Source organism: Dipodomys spectabilis, unplaced genomic scaffold, assembly GCF_019054845.1.
Source record: "Dipodomys spectabilis isolate Male_0828 unplaced genomic scaffold, ASM1905484v1 ptg000046l, whole genome shotgun sequence".
NCBI lineage: Eukaryota > Metazoa > Chordata > Mammalia > Rodentia > Heteromyidae > Dipodomys > Dipodomys spectabilis.
The window spans coordinates 9,276,136-9,293,761 of NW_024870723.1; the positions used below are offsets into that span (position 1 = coordinate 9,276,136).

Sequence of the window (17,626 nt, forward strand, 5' to 3'; positions counted from 1 at the left end):
TAATGTAGATCTTCTCTTTCCATATTCAGGGAGAAAAGTAATTGTCAGAGTAAATGTTCCATTAGTAACTTATCATACCCTAACTGTGAACAGTTATTAATGGAACATTACTATGTAATGCCAACTACTTGGAGGGTAGAGACAGGAAGATCATGGTTTGGGGCCAACCTGGAAAATGATAGCACAGAATCCTATCTGAAAAACAGACAAGGCAAAAGGACTGAGGTAGTAGCTCAAGTATATGCCTAGCAAGCACAAAAGTCCAGGACTGGAAGATGCAAGCTATAGATGTTGTAAGAACCACTCACTGATGATGTTTGCTCTGTAGGTACACATAAGCCTGTGGAATGTCCAACCTGACAAGACTCTCTGAATTCATTCTCTTGGGACTCTCCTCCAGGCCCGAGGACCAGAAACCTCTCTTTGTCCTCTTTTTTATTATATACCTGATCACCCTGATGGGAAACCTAGTCATCATCTTGGCTATCCACTCTGATCCTCAACTCCAAACTCCTATGTATTTCTTCCTAAGCATTTTGTCTTTTGCTGATATTTGCTACACCACCGTCATTGTCCCCAGGATGTTGGTGAACTTATTATCGGGGGAAAAGACCATCTCCTATGGGGAATGCCTGGCACAGATGTATTTCTTCTTGGTCTTTGGCAACATCGATAGTTATCTTCTGGCAGCTATGGCCATTGACCGTTATGTCGCCATTTGTAACCCCCTCCATTATGCCACTGTGATGAATGACAGGTGTTGTGCCCTGTTGCTAGCCTTCTCTGTGACCTTTTCCTACCTGCACTCCCTCCTGCACGTCCTCCTCATGAATCAGCTCACCTTTTGTGCCTCAAATGTTATCCAGCATTTTTTTTGTGATGTGAACCCTGTTCTCAAACTCTCCTGCTCTCCCACCTTTGTCAATGAGGTTGTGGCCATGACAGAAGGGCTGGCCTCCGTGGTGGCCCCGTTCACTTGCATTGTTGTCTCTTACCTGAGAATCTTCATTGCTGTTCTCAGGATTCCCTCAGCTTCTGGAAAACGCAAAGCCTTCTCTACCTGCAGCTCCCATCTCACCATAGTAACTTTGTTTTATGGGAGTATTAGCTATGTCTATTTCCAGCCCTTGTCCAGCTATACTGTCAAAGACCGAATCGCAACAATCAACTACACCGCATTGACATCGATGTTGAATCCATTTATCTACAGTTTAAGAAACAAAGACATGAAACGGGGCTTAGAGAAAGTGATAAACAAGATTAAATATCAAATGGACAGGTGTTCTTCTACAAAGGCTAATAAAATCCATGGACCCTAATAGCAAGGAGATACAAGTCTGTTGTAGAGAAGGGCCGCGCATCTCCTCTGCTTTGTGGTTTTCTGCACTGCAGTCTCTGTCATCCAATGCCTTGGTATCTGTGCTACTTGGATAGATCCACCTGCATCTCATCTCCCCATTTCAGAAAATCATGTTCCCTTCATTCATTCCATATTTATTTGGTTCCTTCTGCACTTCTCCAAAGCAGTAGCCAAATATGGACATTTGAATTACCCAAAAAATTGTTACATATCCACACAGAAATTTACATAGGTAGAAAGTTATTTATGAATGCACAACCATTCTCTTCTAGTCGGAGCAGTCAAAAACTTGCTGGATGTGTGTGTGTATGTGTGTGTGTGTGTGTGTGTGTACTTGCTGGATGTGTGTGTGTGTATGTGTGTGTGTGTGTGTGTGCACATCCATCCTCCCAGTCTAACTAAGAGTCTTCAACTGCCATGATAACACCATGGTCTCTATGCTAAATTCTTATAATAGCCAGGATCCAGAGTTGTAGATTCTCCACATACAACAGCAATCTGACTATTTGCAAGACTGTTTAATGCTTTTACGTGTTTGCATCTTGTTTAACTTTTTAGTATCTTGTTGTACAAATAGATTTCAATACAATATGTCAGTTTGTGGATACAATGTATTTTGATCAAAGTAAATCTTCTTTCTCTTCTGGTACTTAAGGTGAATTCACTTCTGTATGTTCTCCTGGGCTTTTATTCACAGATGCTTGTGTCTTTGCTGCCTCTTTAATCTCTCTCTCTCTCTCTCTCTCTCTCTCTCTCTCTCTCTCTCTCTCTCTCTCTCTCTCTCACTCTCCCCAGAAAAAAAGAAATTTATTTCACATGATCAGAAATCTTTCCTATGCTCTGTTGAGGCAGGGACAAAAATGGAGGCATATGAACTACTAGTAACAATCTTTTGGACCAGTGTCTGATAAGAAAGAAACCCTCAATTTAGGGAAAGAATGAATTACATTATTCAGCAAAGCCATCAGATGAGACATCTATGCAGTGGTTCCTTCTTTGTGTTTGTATTTTGATATGTGGAAATGACTAAGTTAATCAAATTAACCTTGCATGGTATTTTAGACTAGAAGCAAATAGATGATCTTTAAGTTTTAAATTATAGGATAAGGTTCTAATGATCTACTATATAGCTTGGTAGCTACAGTTAATTAAAATGCATTGTATATTCTTGAGTAGCTAAAAAATTTTAAATGTTCTCATCACAAAGAAATGGCATTTGATAGTTATTCTCCTGAAATGATTACAACACAAATGCACATGTATAGAAGCATTACATTGTATCCTAGTAGTGTATATATGGTTATTCTTTGTTGATTAAAATAAAATTTTAAAATGTTAATGCCATGTGCCAATGGTTCACACCTGTAATCCAACTACTCAAGAGGCTGAGATCTGAATATCACAACTGGGAGCCAGCCTGGGTAGGAAAGTCCTTGAGACCTTTATCTCCCAATAACCACCAAAAAGACTGAAATGGAGTTATTGTTCAAGTGGTAAAGTGCTAGCCTTGAGCAACAAATCCCAGGGACAGCACCCAGGCCCTGAGTTCAAGCCCCAGGACTGGCACCAACAACACAAAAAAAACTTTCAATCCACTATAATCTAGACCTAAGGAAAAAAAAACTGAAGGGAAGATACACTACATGACTTGAACTTTTTCCTTAATTTTATATTTATTGCAATTTAATTACAACTTCCAAGCCAACTCCGATCAATTAATAGTATCTTTGGGTTTTGTAGTGGAAAAATGTAAGTAACCATATCTAGGCTAAATGAAGAGGGATGATTATATCACTTGGGGACCAGAATACATATTGCATCTAGTCTAAAATCCATAGATCTGATTATATCATACTTTGAAATTGCTATGGGAAACCCCCTGAAGATACAGACATAGTTAGTCTTTTCAGAACAGGACTCCACTAGAAAATAAGAACAAGAACTGACAAATAGGATTGCAGAGAGTTAGAGGTCTTATGCACAGGAAAGCAAACAATTATCCAAATAAGAAGACACTGACTTATGTAACTGTATGTAACTGTAACTCCTCTGTATATCATCTTTACAGTAAAATTTTTGAAAAGAGTTCATGAGACCCCCTACTCAACCCATAGTTGGAGCAGTGGCATGTACCTGTTTACCTAAACTCCGTGTGAGGCTGATATTGGGAGAATCATGGCTCCAGATTGAAAAGTGTCCTGGTGAAGTGTTGGTGGTGGGACTTTCTGATCTTCTATAATAAATTATTTAAAAGAGATGTAAGAAGATTCAACTTGAAAAATGAAGAAGAAGAAGACAGCCTACAAAATTGGAGAGCTATTCATTGGGGGCAAGGAAGGTGGTTCAGAGGTACAGTGCTTTCCTTGCATACATGAGGCCCTGGATTGGATTCCTCAGCACCACATAAGCAGAAAAAGCCGGAAGTGGTGATGTGGCTCCAGTAGTAGTGTGCTAGCCTTGAGCTGAAGAGTTGAGGGACAGCGCCCAGGCCCAGAGTTCAGGCCCCATGACCCACAAAAGAAAAAGAAAAAAAAAGAGCTATTCATTGGGTAAAGGACTCATATCCATACTACCTGAAAAGCTCCAAAAATTAAACACCACAAAATAACCTAATCAATAAGAGGGCAAATAAATTGAAAAGACATTTGTCTAAAGATGAAATACAAATTATTGATACCTGGAGAAATATTCAACATCCTTAGCCATAAGGAAATGCAAATCAAGGCAGCATTAAGATTCCATATCACAGAACAACAAAAGACCCCGAATAGCAAAAACGCTCCTCAACGGAAAGAACACTGCTGGAGGAATATCAATAACAAATTTCAAACTCTACTATAAAGCCATAGTAATCAAAACATCTTGGTATTGGCATAAGAACAGACCTCAGGACCAATGGAATAGAATTGAAAACCCAGAAATGAACCTACAGACCTATAGCCATCTAATCTTCGATAAGGGAGCTAAAACAATAGAATGGAAGAAAGACAGCCTCTTCAGTAAATGGTGCTGGCAAAATTGGTTAACTACATGTAGAAAACTAAAGCTAGATCCTTATATATCACCCTGCACCAGAATCAACTCCAAATGGATCAAAGACCTCGAAGTCAAAGCAGACACTCTGAAAACATTACAGGATGGAATAGGAGAAACCCTAGGTCTCCTTGGCTCAGGCCGAAATTTTCTGAATAGAGACCCGGAAACACAACAAATCAAAGAAAGGTTGGACAAATGGGATTGCATAAAGTTGCAGAGCTTCTGCATGGCAAAGGACATAGCTAGCAAGATCAATAGAAAGCCCACAGATTGGGAGAAGATCTTTGCTAGCCATACAATGGACAAGGGTCTTATATCTAAAATATACTTGGAACTCAAAAAATTAAATCCCCCAACAACAAATCCTCAAAGAAACAACTGCCCAATAAATAAGTGGGCTAAAGACTTAAAGAGAAACTTCTCTGAAGAAGAAAGAAGGATGGCCAATAGACACATGAAGAAATGCTCAACATCCCTAGCCATAAAAGAAATGCAAATCAAAGCAACATTGAGATACCACCTCACTCCAATTGGAATGGCAAAAATCAAGAACTCTAACAACAACAGATGCTGGAGGGGATGTGGACAGAAGGGAACCTTACTTCATTGTTGGTGGGAATGTAAACTTGTTCAACTACTTTGGAAAGAAGTATGGAGGTTCCTCAAAAGACTTCACATAGAGCTCCCCTATGACCCAGCAATCCCACTTTTGGGCATTTACCCAAATGTTTACAAACAAGACCACACTAAAGCTACCAGCACAACTATGTTTATTGCAGCATTATTTACCATAGCTAAGATATAGAACCAACCCAGATGCCCTTCAGTAGATGAATGGATCAAGAAAATGTGGTATATATACACAATGGAATTCTATGCCTCCATCAGAAAGAATAACATTGCCCCACTTGTTAGGAAATGGAAAAACTTGGAAAAAATTATATTAAGTGAAGTAAGCCAGGCACAAAGAAACACAGGTCCCATGGTTTCCCTTATTTGCAATATCTAGTATATGTATGAGTCAAGCGGAAAAAGTCAGATAATGTGATGCTAGGAAAATGAATCCTTAGATAGGTATTATAATGTTTTTTTTTCTTTCATGCATGTGTTTCTAACGCATTTATAACTTTATTTCTTTGTTGCTTTGTCCCTCCCCCACAGTATAACCCCCGCTTTCAATATATTTGATGTCAGTATAACTTATGGAGGAGATGGGGAAAAACAAGTCATTTAAGGACTCAGGTGGACCTGTTGCAACAATGAGAAGTACAAATTGTCATGTCAAAAAGGAGCTTTACAATGTCGGTGGGGGGGAGCGGGGGTGGGGGGTGGGGAAGGATTGGGGGGGGAGGGGGGAGGCTGGGAAGGGAGGTGAAGGGTAAACAAAGGAGGAGGCTGCAATGCTTGGTAAGAAATATATGCATTATCTTGCCCATGTAATTGTAACCCCTCTGTACAGTATGTTCACAAATAAAATTAAATTAAAAAAAAAAAAAAGATTCCATATCACCCCTGACAGAGTGACTATTGTCAAGAAAACAAACAGCGAGGCTGGGAATGTGGCTTAGTGGTAGAGTGATTGCCTAGTACTCATGAAGCCCTAGGTTCCATTACTCAGCACCACATAAACAGAAAAAGCCAGAAGTGGCACAGTGGCTCAAGTAGTAGAGTGCTAGCCTTGAGCAAAAGAAGATCAGGGACAGTGCTCAGGCCCTGAGTTCAAATCCCAGGAGAAAGAAAGAAAGAGAGAGAGAAAGAAAGAAAGAGAGAGAAAGAAAGAAAGAAGAAGAGAGAGAGAGAAAAGAAAGAAAGAAAGAAAAGAAAGAAAGAAAGAAAGAAAGAAAGAAAGAAAGAAAGAAAGGAAGGAAGGAAGGAAGGAAGGAAGGAAGGAAGGAAGGAAGGAAGGAAGGAAGGAAGGAAGAAAGAAAGAAAGAAAGAAAGAAAGAAAGAAAGAAAGAAAGAAAGAAAGAAAGAAAGAAAGAAAGAAAGAAAGAAAGGGGTTGGGAAGGTGGCTCAGTGGTAGAGTGCATGCCTTGCATGCATGAGGCCCTGGGTTCGATTCCTTAGCACCACATAAGCAAAAAAAGGAAAAAGCCGGAAGTGGCGCTGTGGCTCAAGTGGTAGAGCGCTAGCCTTGAGCTGAAGAGCTGAGGGACAACGCCCAGGCCCAGAGTTCAGGCCCCACGACTGGACCCAAAAAAAAAAAAAAAAAAAAGAAAGAGAATGAGGGAGGGAGGGAGGGAAGGAGAGAGAGGAAGGAAGGAAGGAAGGAAGGAAGGAAGGAAGGAAGGAAGGAAGGAAGGAAGGAAGGAAGGAAGGAAGGAAGGAAGGAAGGAAGGAAGGAAAACAAATAGCAAGTAACCAGGGAGAAAGAAACCCTTATAACACTTTGTGTGGAATGGAAATTAGTGCAGGTACTATGGAAAGTAGTATAGTTGTTCTTCAACACCAAAAATGGAATTATCATATGATCCTATATATTGTACCTGGATATAGAGCTAAAGGAATATAATTGAGCATATACATCATCATGTATAGAACAGCACTGTTAACAATAGTCAAACTGTGAGATCAGTCCAGGTACCCATCAACCAATGAAAGGATAGAAAGAATGTGATATATGTACACAAAATGGAAAAATACTCAGACATAAAGAAGAATGAGACTATGTCATCTGCAGAATAACGAATGGCACTAGAAAATATTATGTTAAGTGAAATCAGACTGAGAAAGACGTATTCTATCTTGTATGTGGAATCTAGGCCTTCAAAAAAATGAATGACAGGAGTGTAAAATGGGGGACAGTTTTGAAATGGAAACCAGAACGGGGAAGTTCAAAAAACAGGGTGGTGGACAAACATTATTAAAGAATTTTATACACATTTATGCAACCTTTATAAATATATATAGAGAAAAACTATCTGTTAAAATTGTTTAAAAGGGGGCTGGGAAGGTGGCTCAGTGGTAGAGCGCTTGCCTTGCGTGCCTGAGCCCCTGGGTTCAATTCCTCAGCACCACATAAGCAAAAAAGAAAAAAGCCGGAAGTGGCACTGTGGCTCAAGTGGTAGAGTGCTAGCCTTGAGCTGAAGAGCTGAGGGACAGCACCCAGGCCCAGAGTTCAGGCCCCCCGACCAGACCCCAAAAAAAAATGTTTAAAAAGCAGTGGAGTAGGCTGGGAAGGTGGCTCAGTGGTAGAGCGCTTGCCTTGCATGCTCAAGGCCCTGTTCGATTCCTCAGCACTACATAAGAAAAAAGCCGGAAGTGGCGCTGTGGCTCAAGTGGTAGAGTGCCAGCCTAGAGCTGAGGAACAGCGCCCAGGCCCAGAGTTCAGGCCCCACGACCGGACTCAAAAAAATAAAAAGCAGTGGAGTATTGTAAAGAGTAATGGGGGTGAATTTGATCAAAGTAACTTACATGCATGTACAGAAATATCATAATGAAACCCCTTATACTGTTACTATATGCTAATAAAACAAACAATAACAATAGCAAATAATAATAACAATATAAAGTCAATCCATTATGGATAGGACTCAGAATACAAATAGAGGACCTCAGAAGAGCCTCTCTGGCTCTACTGAAGTTTATTACTTTGACTTCTCTTCCAATTGAGATTTTATTGTACCTCTCACAGATTGGCTATCTATCCTCAAGAAAATGATGAAAATTGTAATCTCTGCATGCTAAGGGACACACTCTAGGCCAGATTCCAGTGCCTAGCTCTTGGAGCTGTAGAGGAGGTGGCAGTGTGGGCTCTGGTACCACTAATTGCCTCCTTCCTTAGTCAGGGCATAAAGAAAAACAGAGAGGAAAAGGACAATGGCCTCTGAGAAAGTGGAAAGGTCTGCTCTCCCAAAAACCAAAAAGAGGAGCTCCTTAAAATTCATTTGAGAGATTTAGGATGAATCAAAATGCGGAGATTGAAATTTAATCTCACAACTGATTTACAGGTCCACCTGTTGGCAACCTCTACCCAGTGACTCATGATCCATGTCTCCAGATAACAAATTTATACTTAATAAATATTACCTCAGAGAACTAAAAGTAATGTGGAGGGAAGGTTAGGGATTTAAAGAGTAATTCATACTTAAGAAACAAATAAACGACATGAAATGACAAAACATAATACGAGACAGTTCCTGCACTGACAAAAATACACCTCCCTGCTATAATGCCTTTTCAATATGTGGGAGAAATTTATATAGAGAGAAATTATTAATTACTATGTTGTCAATTTTATTGGTTATTTTATTTCTTTCCTGATCATTTACAAAGGCCTCCTCTTTAAATATATCTGTATAGTTTTCCATAATCAGTTCTGTTCTTTAGTTTTAAATATTTTATAGCTAGATCAATGCTATCAATTTGTTTTATCCAGATATTTCCAATAACTCTGATGCCAAGTATTATCAATTTGAAATGTTATGTTCTAAGATTATGAAATAGTATGGAATGAATATGATCAAAGTATATTATACCCATATGGATATATGACAAGGAAACCCCTTGTACAAGCAATATATGCTAACTAAAAAGAAAACAATCTATTCTAAATATACATTCTTCTCTTTCAGTATCTCTATTCTGTTTCATTGGTATGGTCATCTCTTCCTACACCCTTTAATTGCTATGACTTAAAAGCATATTTTTAAAGTATATATAGCAAATCTTTTATCATGGTTTTTTCATTTTTATTTTTTTAATTTTTTTAATTTTTAAAATTTTTTTTATTGTGAAAATATTGTACAGAGGGGTTACAATTACACAGGCAAGATAATGAGTACATTTCTTATCAAGCATTGTAGCCTCCTCCTTTGTTTCCCCTTCCCATCCATTCCCATCCTCCCCCCCCCCCCCCCCCCCCGCACCAAAGTTGTAAAGTTCGTTTTTGACATAACGACTTGTACATCTCATCTTTTATCATGGTTTTTTATTTTATTTTTATTTCATGGTTTTTTTTTAATTTTCATGGTCATTCTGAAACAACTTTTTCAAGAGAATATTTAACATCAGTCTTGGAAGCCTGGTTTAGTTCTAAACTATTTTAAAGCAGAATTATTATATATAAATATAAATATACCAGTTTAGAAACTTTACAGTCTATTGTAGTTGTATTCTTTATCTTCTTTTTTTTCTCCCGGTCCTGGGGCTTGAATTCAGGGCCTGGGCACAGTCTCTGAACTTCTTTTTGCTCAAGGCTAGCACTCTACCACTTGAACCACAGCACCACTTCTGGCTTGTTGTTGTTGTTGTGTATGTAGTACTGAGGTTTTGAACCCAGGGCTTCATGCATGCTAGGCAAGCCTCTACCACTAAGCCACATTCCCAGCCCTGTCGCTGTGTTTTAAGAATTAGCATTTAGGTAATACAAGTCCAGATGACAAAAAAGTATAAACTTTGTTTTCACTTTACTATTGTTTCTTAGGCAGTATTTCCCTTAGCAACCCCATGGGAAGAGATATCTATATCTTACAGTAAGGTCTATTTGGGGGGGGTCCTTATTTTTCAGTTCCCTATCCATCACGCCTTCTAATAATTTCCCATCAACTAGTACATATTTCTTATCACAATACTTTAATAAATTTAAATAAATTTAAAGATGTCCACTGATGTCCATTAAGTTACAGGGTAAAAGGTAATTACCATGACTAATTCTAAACCCCAAATTCCCAGCTCAACAGTAAAGATAAAGGATGATGTCTACAAGGACATCTTGACCACTCCAAGAATCCCTACTTGTTTCTGATTCAATAGAATTCAGAAGAGCCAGTGTTCTGATCAGGAGATGAACAAAATGAACCAGTCTTGCTCTCGGGGAGAATGTTTTTCTGATTAAACCACAAGATGGTTGTTGCAAAGTCCAAGGGACTATGCTGGTGCTGGCCATGGCTGTCATCATGATTTGAGGTCCCAACTCAGGCCCTGTGAGTACTTGCCTTCATTGTAGAAAAGAATTTAAGGCCAAAATAGACATGACATTGACACAGATGTGGTAGCAAGAAGGAAAAGCACATACTCACAGTTGGTGAGACATATAGATGTTTGGGGATTCTGATTTATTTTGGTTCTCTTTATACTGATCATCTAGCTAGTCCATTACTACTTTTGACTACACTCATATAGTATTATCTGAGGGCTTTGTTGTTAGGGTCTTGGCTGAGGTGTTCGTTATGTCTTAGCTAAGAGTTCTTTTGCTTGCTCTGTGACCCTGTGAGCCTCAAACTAGAGGACATATCATCGCTTCCAGTCATTCTACAGGAAGGCATTTGATGTGGTTACTGACATGTAATATGTTTTCTCTAATGGCCAGTGCCCATACAACTGCTTACAGTCCTATGTGGGCTCACTGTGAAAAGTTTACCATTCTACTTTTTTTTCCATGTTGCTTTCCTTCTCTTCTCCATTTCCCTGTCTCCTGGCCAAGGTTACACTGAGACTGACTTGATCTACTAAGTAGTTCTAAGCATAATTCCCAATACCCCATTCCCCAAGGAGAAGCCAAAACTTTCGCTTCTGGACTTGGTTTAATTAGACCTTCAAGAGCCAGCTAGAGTGGTTCATTAACACCAAGGAAAAAGGCACCTGGAGGTTCATCCTCAAGTCTTCCCCAGAGCCTCGTTAAAGAAGCTGAGTTTGCCCCTGTCCCCCAGAGACAGCTTCTGCAGAAGTGAGGACTCAGAAACTTTCCTGACACCTTGTCAAAAGTGAGGCCTGGTTCCCACCCCATTCCCCAGGGTTGCTCTTAAGAGGCACATTTTAATTTTAGAAAGAGAAAAGATGTCATCCCTAGAAGGCTCCACTTCCCACTGGAGTCCAAACCTCCAGGGCAGCCTGAAGCGAGCTGCTAAGTAACTAACAATTTTTAATGGAGAGAAGGTTTTTAAACGAGTTGCAATCAGGGATTCTACCCCTTGTGTTCCTTAAAGAGCATTGTCCTTGAGGCATAAAAATCAATTCCCTGGTTGCGTTCCAAGTCCTAATTTAAAAATCTTTGGAATAGCGCCTATCTTAAAGCAATGATTCTCAATCTCCTTCACTCATTTTACCTGGAGAACTGTGAAAAAGATCCCAATGCCAAGTCACCCCCAAATCAAGCAAACCAGAATCATGGGGGTGGAGAGTGCAGCTCAAGAATACATACTTTTAATGCTCTCGAGTGATTTTAAGGAGCTGCCGGGACTAAGGACTGCCCCCTCATCTCTTGAGAGGAACTCATTTGGCTAGTGAAGTTTGTTAGAATCACTATTACGATTTTAGGAGCCAACAAATTAATAACCATGTTCCCATGCTTCCTAGGTATGCTTTTTTTCCCAATCTACCATTAGTTTGGGTGTTTTGTTTGTGTGGGTTGTGCATGTGTATGTGTGTTTATTTCTTTTGTGTGTCCCCATTTTATAGTGAAAGAGAAAACAACGAAGGCATTGTTATTAAAATACTTTACTTGGCTGGGAATGTGGGGCTTAGTGGTAGAGTGCTTGCCTAGCATGCATGAAGCCCTGGATTCAATTCCTCAGTACCACATATACAGAATAAGACAGAATTGGTGCTATGGGGGAAAAGAAAACATTGCTCATGAGTCTTTAACCATTTTACTGATAATTAAAATACTTTCCTTCCATTTCTCTAGTCTTCTATACTTTGATTTTCCCTGTTTTATTTGCTAAGTCTATAGATAACACATGAATACAGCCTAGATATGAAATTCAAACAGAAGTCATAAACATTGAAAGTTATTCTTGAGCCCCTCCAAAAGTCTATTATATAAAAGCATCTCTTTATCTATACAAATATAGTGACAGTCTTAAAATTATAATGATATAACTAGCAAGATGTCTCAGAAATAATTTCAAGTCACTACATCTATAATCTACACTATTTTAACTGCCCCATAGTATTTTAATAATATTTTGTAATATAAAGTTACCATTTTTATCATTTTATATTTTATAGTTTCTTAATTTTTCTCATTTACAACTGGAACATATGTGAAACTTTTTTATGTATAAATCCTGCAGGTGTGGCATTTTCTAACTGTAATCCCAGCATTCATGAGGCTGAAGCAGGAGGACAGTGACTTTAAGGTCAACCTGAGCTAAACATCAAATCCTGTATCAAAAAAAAGAAAAAGAAAAAGCCAGGTGCCAGTAGCTCACACCTGTAATCCTAGCTACTCTGGAGGCTGAGATCTGAGGATCATGGTTCAAAACCAGCCTAGGCAGGAAAGTCCGTGAGATCCTTATCTCCAATAAACCACTAGAAAACCAGAAGTGGCACTGTGGCTCAAGTAGTAGAGTGCTCGCTTTGAGCTGAAGAGCACAGGGACAGCGCCCAAGTCCAGAATTCAAGCCCCTCAACCAACCAAAAAAAAAAATTTTAAGGGCCAGACAAAAAATAACAAAACAGATCATACACATAAATATAAAATGAAAACTTATAAAATTCCTGGCAGTTAACACAGGAAAAGACCTAGATGGTCTTGGGTATGGCAATTCACTTTTTAGAAACAACTTCAAAGGCAAGGCCCATAAAACTAATAATTGATAAATTATAATTAGTTAAAATTAATAACTTCTGCTCTGAGAAAGACACCATCATGTGAATAAGAATGTAAACCATAGACTAGATAAAAAGACAGGTTTGACAAAGGATTATTTTCCAAAACATTCAAAGAACTCTTAATATTGAGCAATTAGAAACCATATAACCATTTGGTTATTTGTTGGGGGAGGAGAGGTGGGAAGCAACATATATACCTCATCAAAGACATAAATTTCAAAAAAGCATATGAACAGTTGTTCCACATATGTCATTAGGGAAATGACATATAGGAAATGACATAGGGAACGAACTGCCATTACACAATGATCAGAATGGCCCAAATTGAAAATACTGACAATGCCAAATGCTGAAAAAGACGTGAACCAAGAAGATTCTTCATTCACTCTTGGTAGAAATTCAAAATAAGACAGATACTTTTGAAAACTCTTACCATTGATCCAGAAATCGTATTCCTTGTTATTTATACAAATAAGTTGAAAACTTAGGTCTACACAAAAACCTACAAAAGATGGCTTATGCCTGTAATCCAAGCTATTCAGGGGGCAGTGATCTAGAGAATTTGGGTTCATGGTCAGTCTGGGGAAACCAAAAAAGGCTGGGAATGGTCGTGTATACCTGTCATCTCAACTATTTGAAAGGCATAAAAGAAGATCACGGTGCAGGCTAAACAGGGAATAACAGTGGACACGATTTTTTAAAATCACTATAGCAAAAAGAGCTGGTGACGTGGTTAAAATGGTAGAGTGCCTACCTAGCAATTGTAAGCCCCTGACCTCAAACTCCAGTATCACCAAAAAAGACAAAAAAGCACCTATACACAAATATTTATAAAAGATGTGTTCAGGGCTGGGAAGGTGGCTCAGTGGTAGAGCGCTTGCCTTGCATGCCTGAGGCCCTGGGTTTGATTCCTCAGCACCACATAAGCAAAAAGAAAAAAGCCGGAAGTGGCGCTGTGGCTCAAGTGGTAGAGCACTAGTCATGAGCTGAAGAGCTAAGGGACAGTGCCCAGGCCCAGAGTTCAGGCCCCACGACCGGACCCCCAAAAAAAGATGTGTTCATAGCTGCCAAAAGTAAGAGTTGTCCCTCAACAGGTAAAATCATAAATCCACTGGCACATCCAGACAATTGAATATAATATAATTCAATACTAAAAAGAAATCAGCTATCAAGGTATATAAAGATATGAAAGAAGATAAAAACAACAAAAGATCTTAGGGAAGCTTAAATTCCCTCAGTAAATAAAACCATGAATCAACTGGAACATCCAGACAATGGAATATAATACAATTCAGTGCTAAAAAGAATGATCTAGCAAACCAAATAAAGATATGAAAGAAGTTAAGAATAATAAAAGACATAAGGGAGAAGATATAAAGAAAGTTAAATTTCTTTATATCTAATTACCAAGTGAAAGAAACTAATCTGGAAGACAGACATTCTGTATGAATGTAATTACTTAACATTTGGAACAAGGAGCCGGGTGCCGGTAGCTCACTCATGTAATCCTAGCTACTCAGGAGGCTGAGATCTGAGGATTGTGGTTCAAAGCCAGCCTGAGCAGGAAAGTCTGTGAGACTCTTATCTCCAATAAACCACTAGAAAACCACAAGTGGCGCTGTGGCTCAAGCGGTAGAGTGCTCGCCTTGAGCTGAAGAGCTGAGGGATAGCACCCAGGCCCAGAGTTCAAGCCCCACAATCAAAAAAAAATTTTGGAACAAGGTAAAATTATAGGGACAGTCAGAGTATCAGTGATTGCCAGAGGTTGGGCAGGAAGGCAGGGCTGAACAGCTGAAGCTCTAAAGATTCTTAAGACAGTAAAACTCTTCTATGTGATGCTGTAGTAGAAAAATACCCCCATTACATATCTGTAATATGTACAGAAAGCATGACACTAAGACTTCACCCTAATCAAACTCTGGGCTTGTCACCAATGCCTGCTCAGAAGTTGTATCAAAAGCCAGGCATTGGTGGTTCATACCTGTAATCCTAGCGACTCAGGAGGCTGAGATCTGAGGATCGTGGTTCAAAGCCAGACCAGGCAGGAAATACCGTGAGACTCTTATCTCCAATAAACTGCCAGAAAATCAGAAGTGGTGCTGTGGCTCAAATGATAGAGCACTAGCCTTGAGCTGAAGAGCTGAGGGACAGTGCACAGGCCCAGAGTTCAAGCCCCAGGACCAAAACAGAAAAGAAAAGAAGTTGTATCAATAGGAGAGGAGGGTTTCTGGGTTGAGCAGGAGACATAGGGGAGCTGTGTAATTTTTTTAATCAATTTTTTATTAATTTTAAACTTTTAAAGATATGAGAACATAGTCACAATATTCAATGTATATATGTACAAATGGAAAACTATGAAAATGGAGGGGGGTGGCGCTGGAAGAGCTGGGGGAAGGAAGAAAGGAGTGACACTAATCAAGATGCACTGTACTCATAAACTGACATGTTGAACTGCAACTCCTTTGTACAATTTAAAGATAATTTTTAAAAGGAAAAAAGTTGGTGCAATTCAAAGAGAATCAAGTGGGGGAAGTGGCATATCTACCCACTAAAAGCTGTGATTGATGTGTTGTTTATAAGTGAACATAATGAGACAGAGACTAAATAATCTCCCCAACTTCCCCCATTTAGTAATTGGGGGAACTAAAATGTGAATAGAAGTCAGATGACTTGAGAAATTCAAGAAAATGCTTGAGAAAAAGTAACAAATCAAGAACAACAAAAATAACATTGCATCTCACAAAGTTAAAATGCTGCAAAAGCTATACAATTTATACTATACAGTCAGCCCAGGAATCTAGTCAGTCTGGCCCTGGAGCCTGTACCCCTATGTCTTCCCAGTACCACAACCCCTGCACCTAGATAGTGTCACAAGCCCAGACAAAGCTTCAGGGATGTGAGCAGCCATCAGCTCTCTTTCTAGATAAGACCACAGAAGCCTAAACACAGACATCCATAGCTGCATATGCAAGTACTCAGACCGTGTACTTGCAAACGTGTGCATGAATGCACATCCACCCCTTTTTTTCTGCACGGTTCCAATTCCCTACCTAGGGTAAGAGGCTACAACCCTGGAGGCCAGATTCCCTGCGGTAATGTTCTATCCTCCTGGGAAGACCACGGGGCCAGTCCTCCCAGGAGTCTGGCATGTAGACAGGACAGGCCCCTGGGGGTCTTTATCACTAGTTCTCCCTATAGGCAGAGCCAAATTTCTGAAGCTAGATCTACACTTCAAGAGGCCTCCTTTAGGGATTCAGAGCCTTCTCCTAACCACCGACTCCCACACCTGTCAGGACCCTGAATCTCCTCTGCCACGCCCACAGGTAGGCAGGCTGAAGGGACTTTAGGAATTGGGACTCTGTAGTAACATCTTTGTACAATCTTACTCCCTTTTCCTCTTCCAGTCCTTTCTCCTCCATCTGAAAAGCCAAAACATATTCTGTCTCTCTCTTCCTCTCCCCCTTACTCTCTCTTTTTCTCCCCCCCCCCCCACTTGGATCATCTATAAGACAATATAAGACATGATATTTGAAGCACCTACTCCGGTGAGACCATTTTCTTGCCCTGCTCTTAAAGGCCTCAGTCCACATCCTGGAAGCCAACAGCCCGGAGGGTTCTTCAGGACAGCAAGGACAATGCAAGAGGTAAGAAGAGTACAATGTCAGAGGCGGACGTCACCAGCATCAGACCGTGTCCTTAGTCAAAAGTCACCTCAGTTCTCTGTATGTCCTATTTGTTGCCTACACCATGGGTACTGTAGAGACACGATGATCTAATGTCCGTGAAGTTTCCAGAGCAGTGTGGGCACCAGCCATTGCAGTACCAGAGTTCAGACTACTAGGGGAAGGGGCTGCAGTGGAATGGGCATCTCTAGGCCAGCAGAGAAGGCAAAAGACTGGTCTTCAGTAATCCTGCTTTGAGCCCCTCTGGCCATTCACACTGAGACCAAGGTAAGTTAAGAGAGTTAAGATTAGATGTCCATATCCTGGAATCTAGAATTTTACAGCTGGAAATGCTTAAGGAATACATATGAAACTTCCTGGTATTGCTAGTAAAGAAATGAAGTCAAGCTCGCCACAAAAATCGGGGGAAATGCTCCTGTTTTTAGCCTTGTCTTTATGATAATAGCCAAAGAGAAATCCAAAAATGAGGTCATCAACATATCAGAATCGGGCATGGCTGTAAAGTGATGTGCCAGATGATTTAAGCTTAGTGGTGCCACTAGGCATGGAGGGCCTGACATCATTAACAAACAATAACACTGACAAACAAAGTTGTAGGAACAGAAGAAAGAAGGCAAAATTCAGAATTGGGTTTAGCCTACCACCATTTCATTTCAAACTGGCAGTGAGCAAAACTTCTCCCAATGCTAGGCAGCTTCTAAAATCTGGTTCTGGAGGCCAATTCCCTGAACCCCTGTTATCTGTGTCTGGTGGAAGACACTTTGGCTGTGGCTGCTGGGCTCTCTCAGATTCACTGAATCTCTGAGATTTTGTTCAGTGTCCTTACTCCCATATTTTGGAGAGGAAGGTTAGACTAGCAGCAATGCGTGCCACTGGGGAAAACATACATGAGCTGATATTCATAAATAATATGAGGTTAGATATTGGCCTATGTTATTGTTTTCTGAGACAAAGTCTTCCTGCCTAGACCAGTCTGGCCTTGAACTCACAG

The 17,626-nt window shown here is 39.9% G+C and overlaps 1 protein-coding gene across 1 annotated transcript; it reads left to right on the forward strand.

The window, feature by feature from the left end:
* Nucleotides 1–347: 347 nt before the first annotated feature.
* Nucleotides 348–1,319, forward strand: LOC122107135 (olfactory receptor 1L3-like). The gene has a single exon (XM_042678748.1). It carries the CDS (start codon nt 348–350, stop codon nt 1,317–1,319), a length of 972 nt encoding a protein of 323 aa, XP_042534682.1.
* Nucleotides 1,320–17,626: the final 16,307 nt, after the last annotated feature.

Coding starts and splice junctions, on each gene's coding strand:
- LOC122107135 (XM_042678748.1), top strand. CDS start 348: ATGTCCAACCTGACAAGACTCTCTGAATTCATTCTCTTGGGACTCTCC.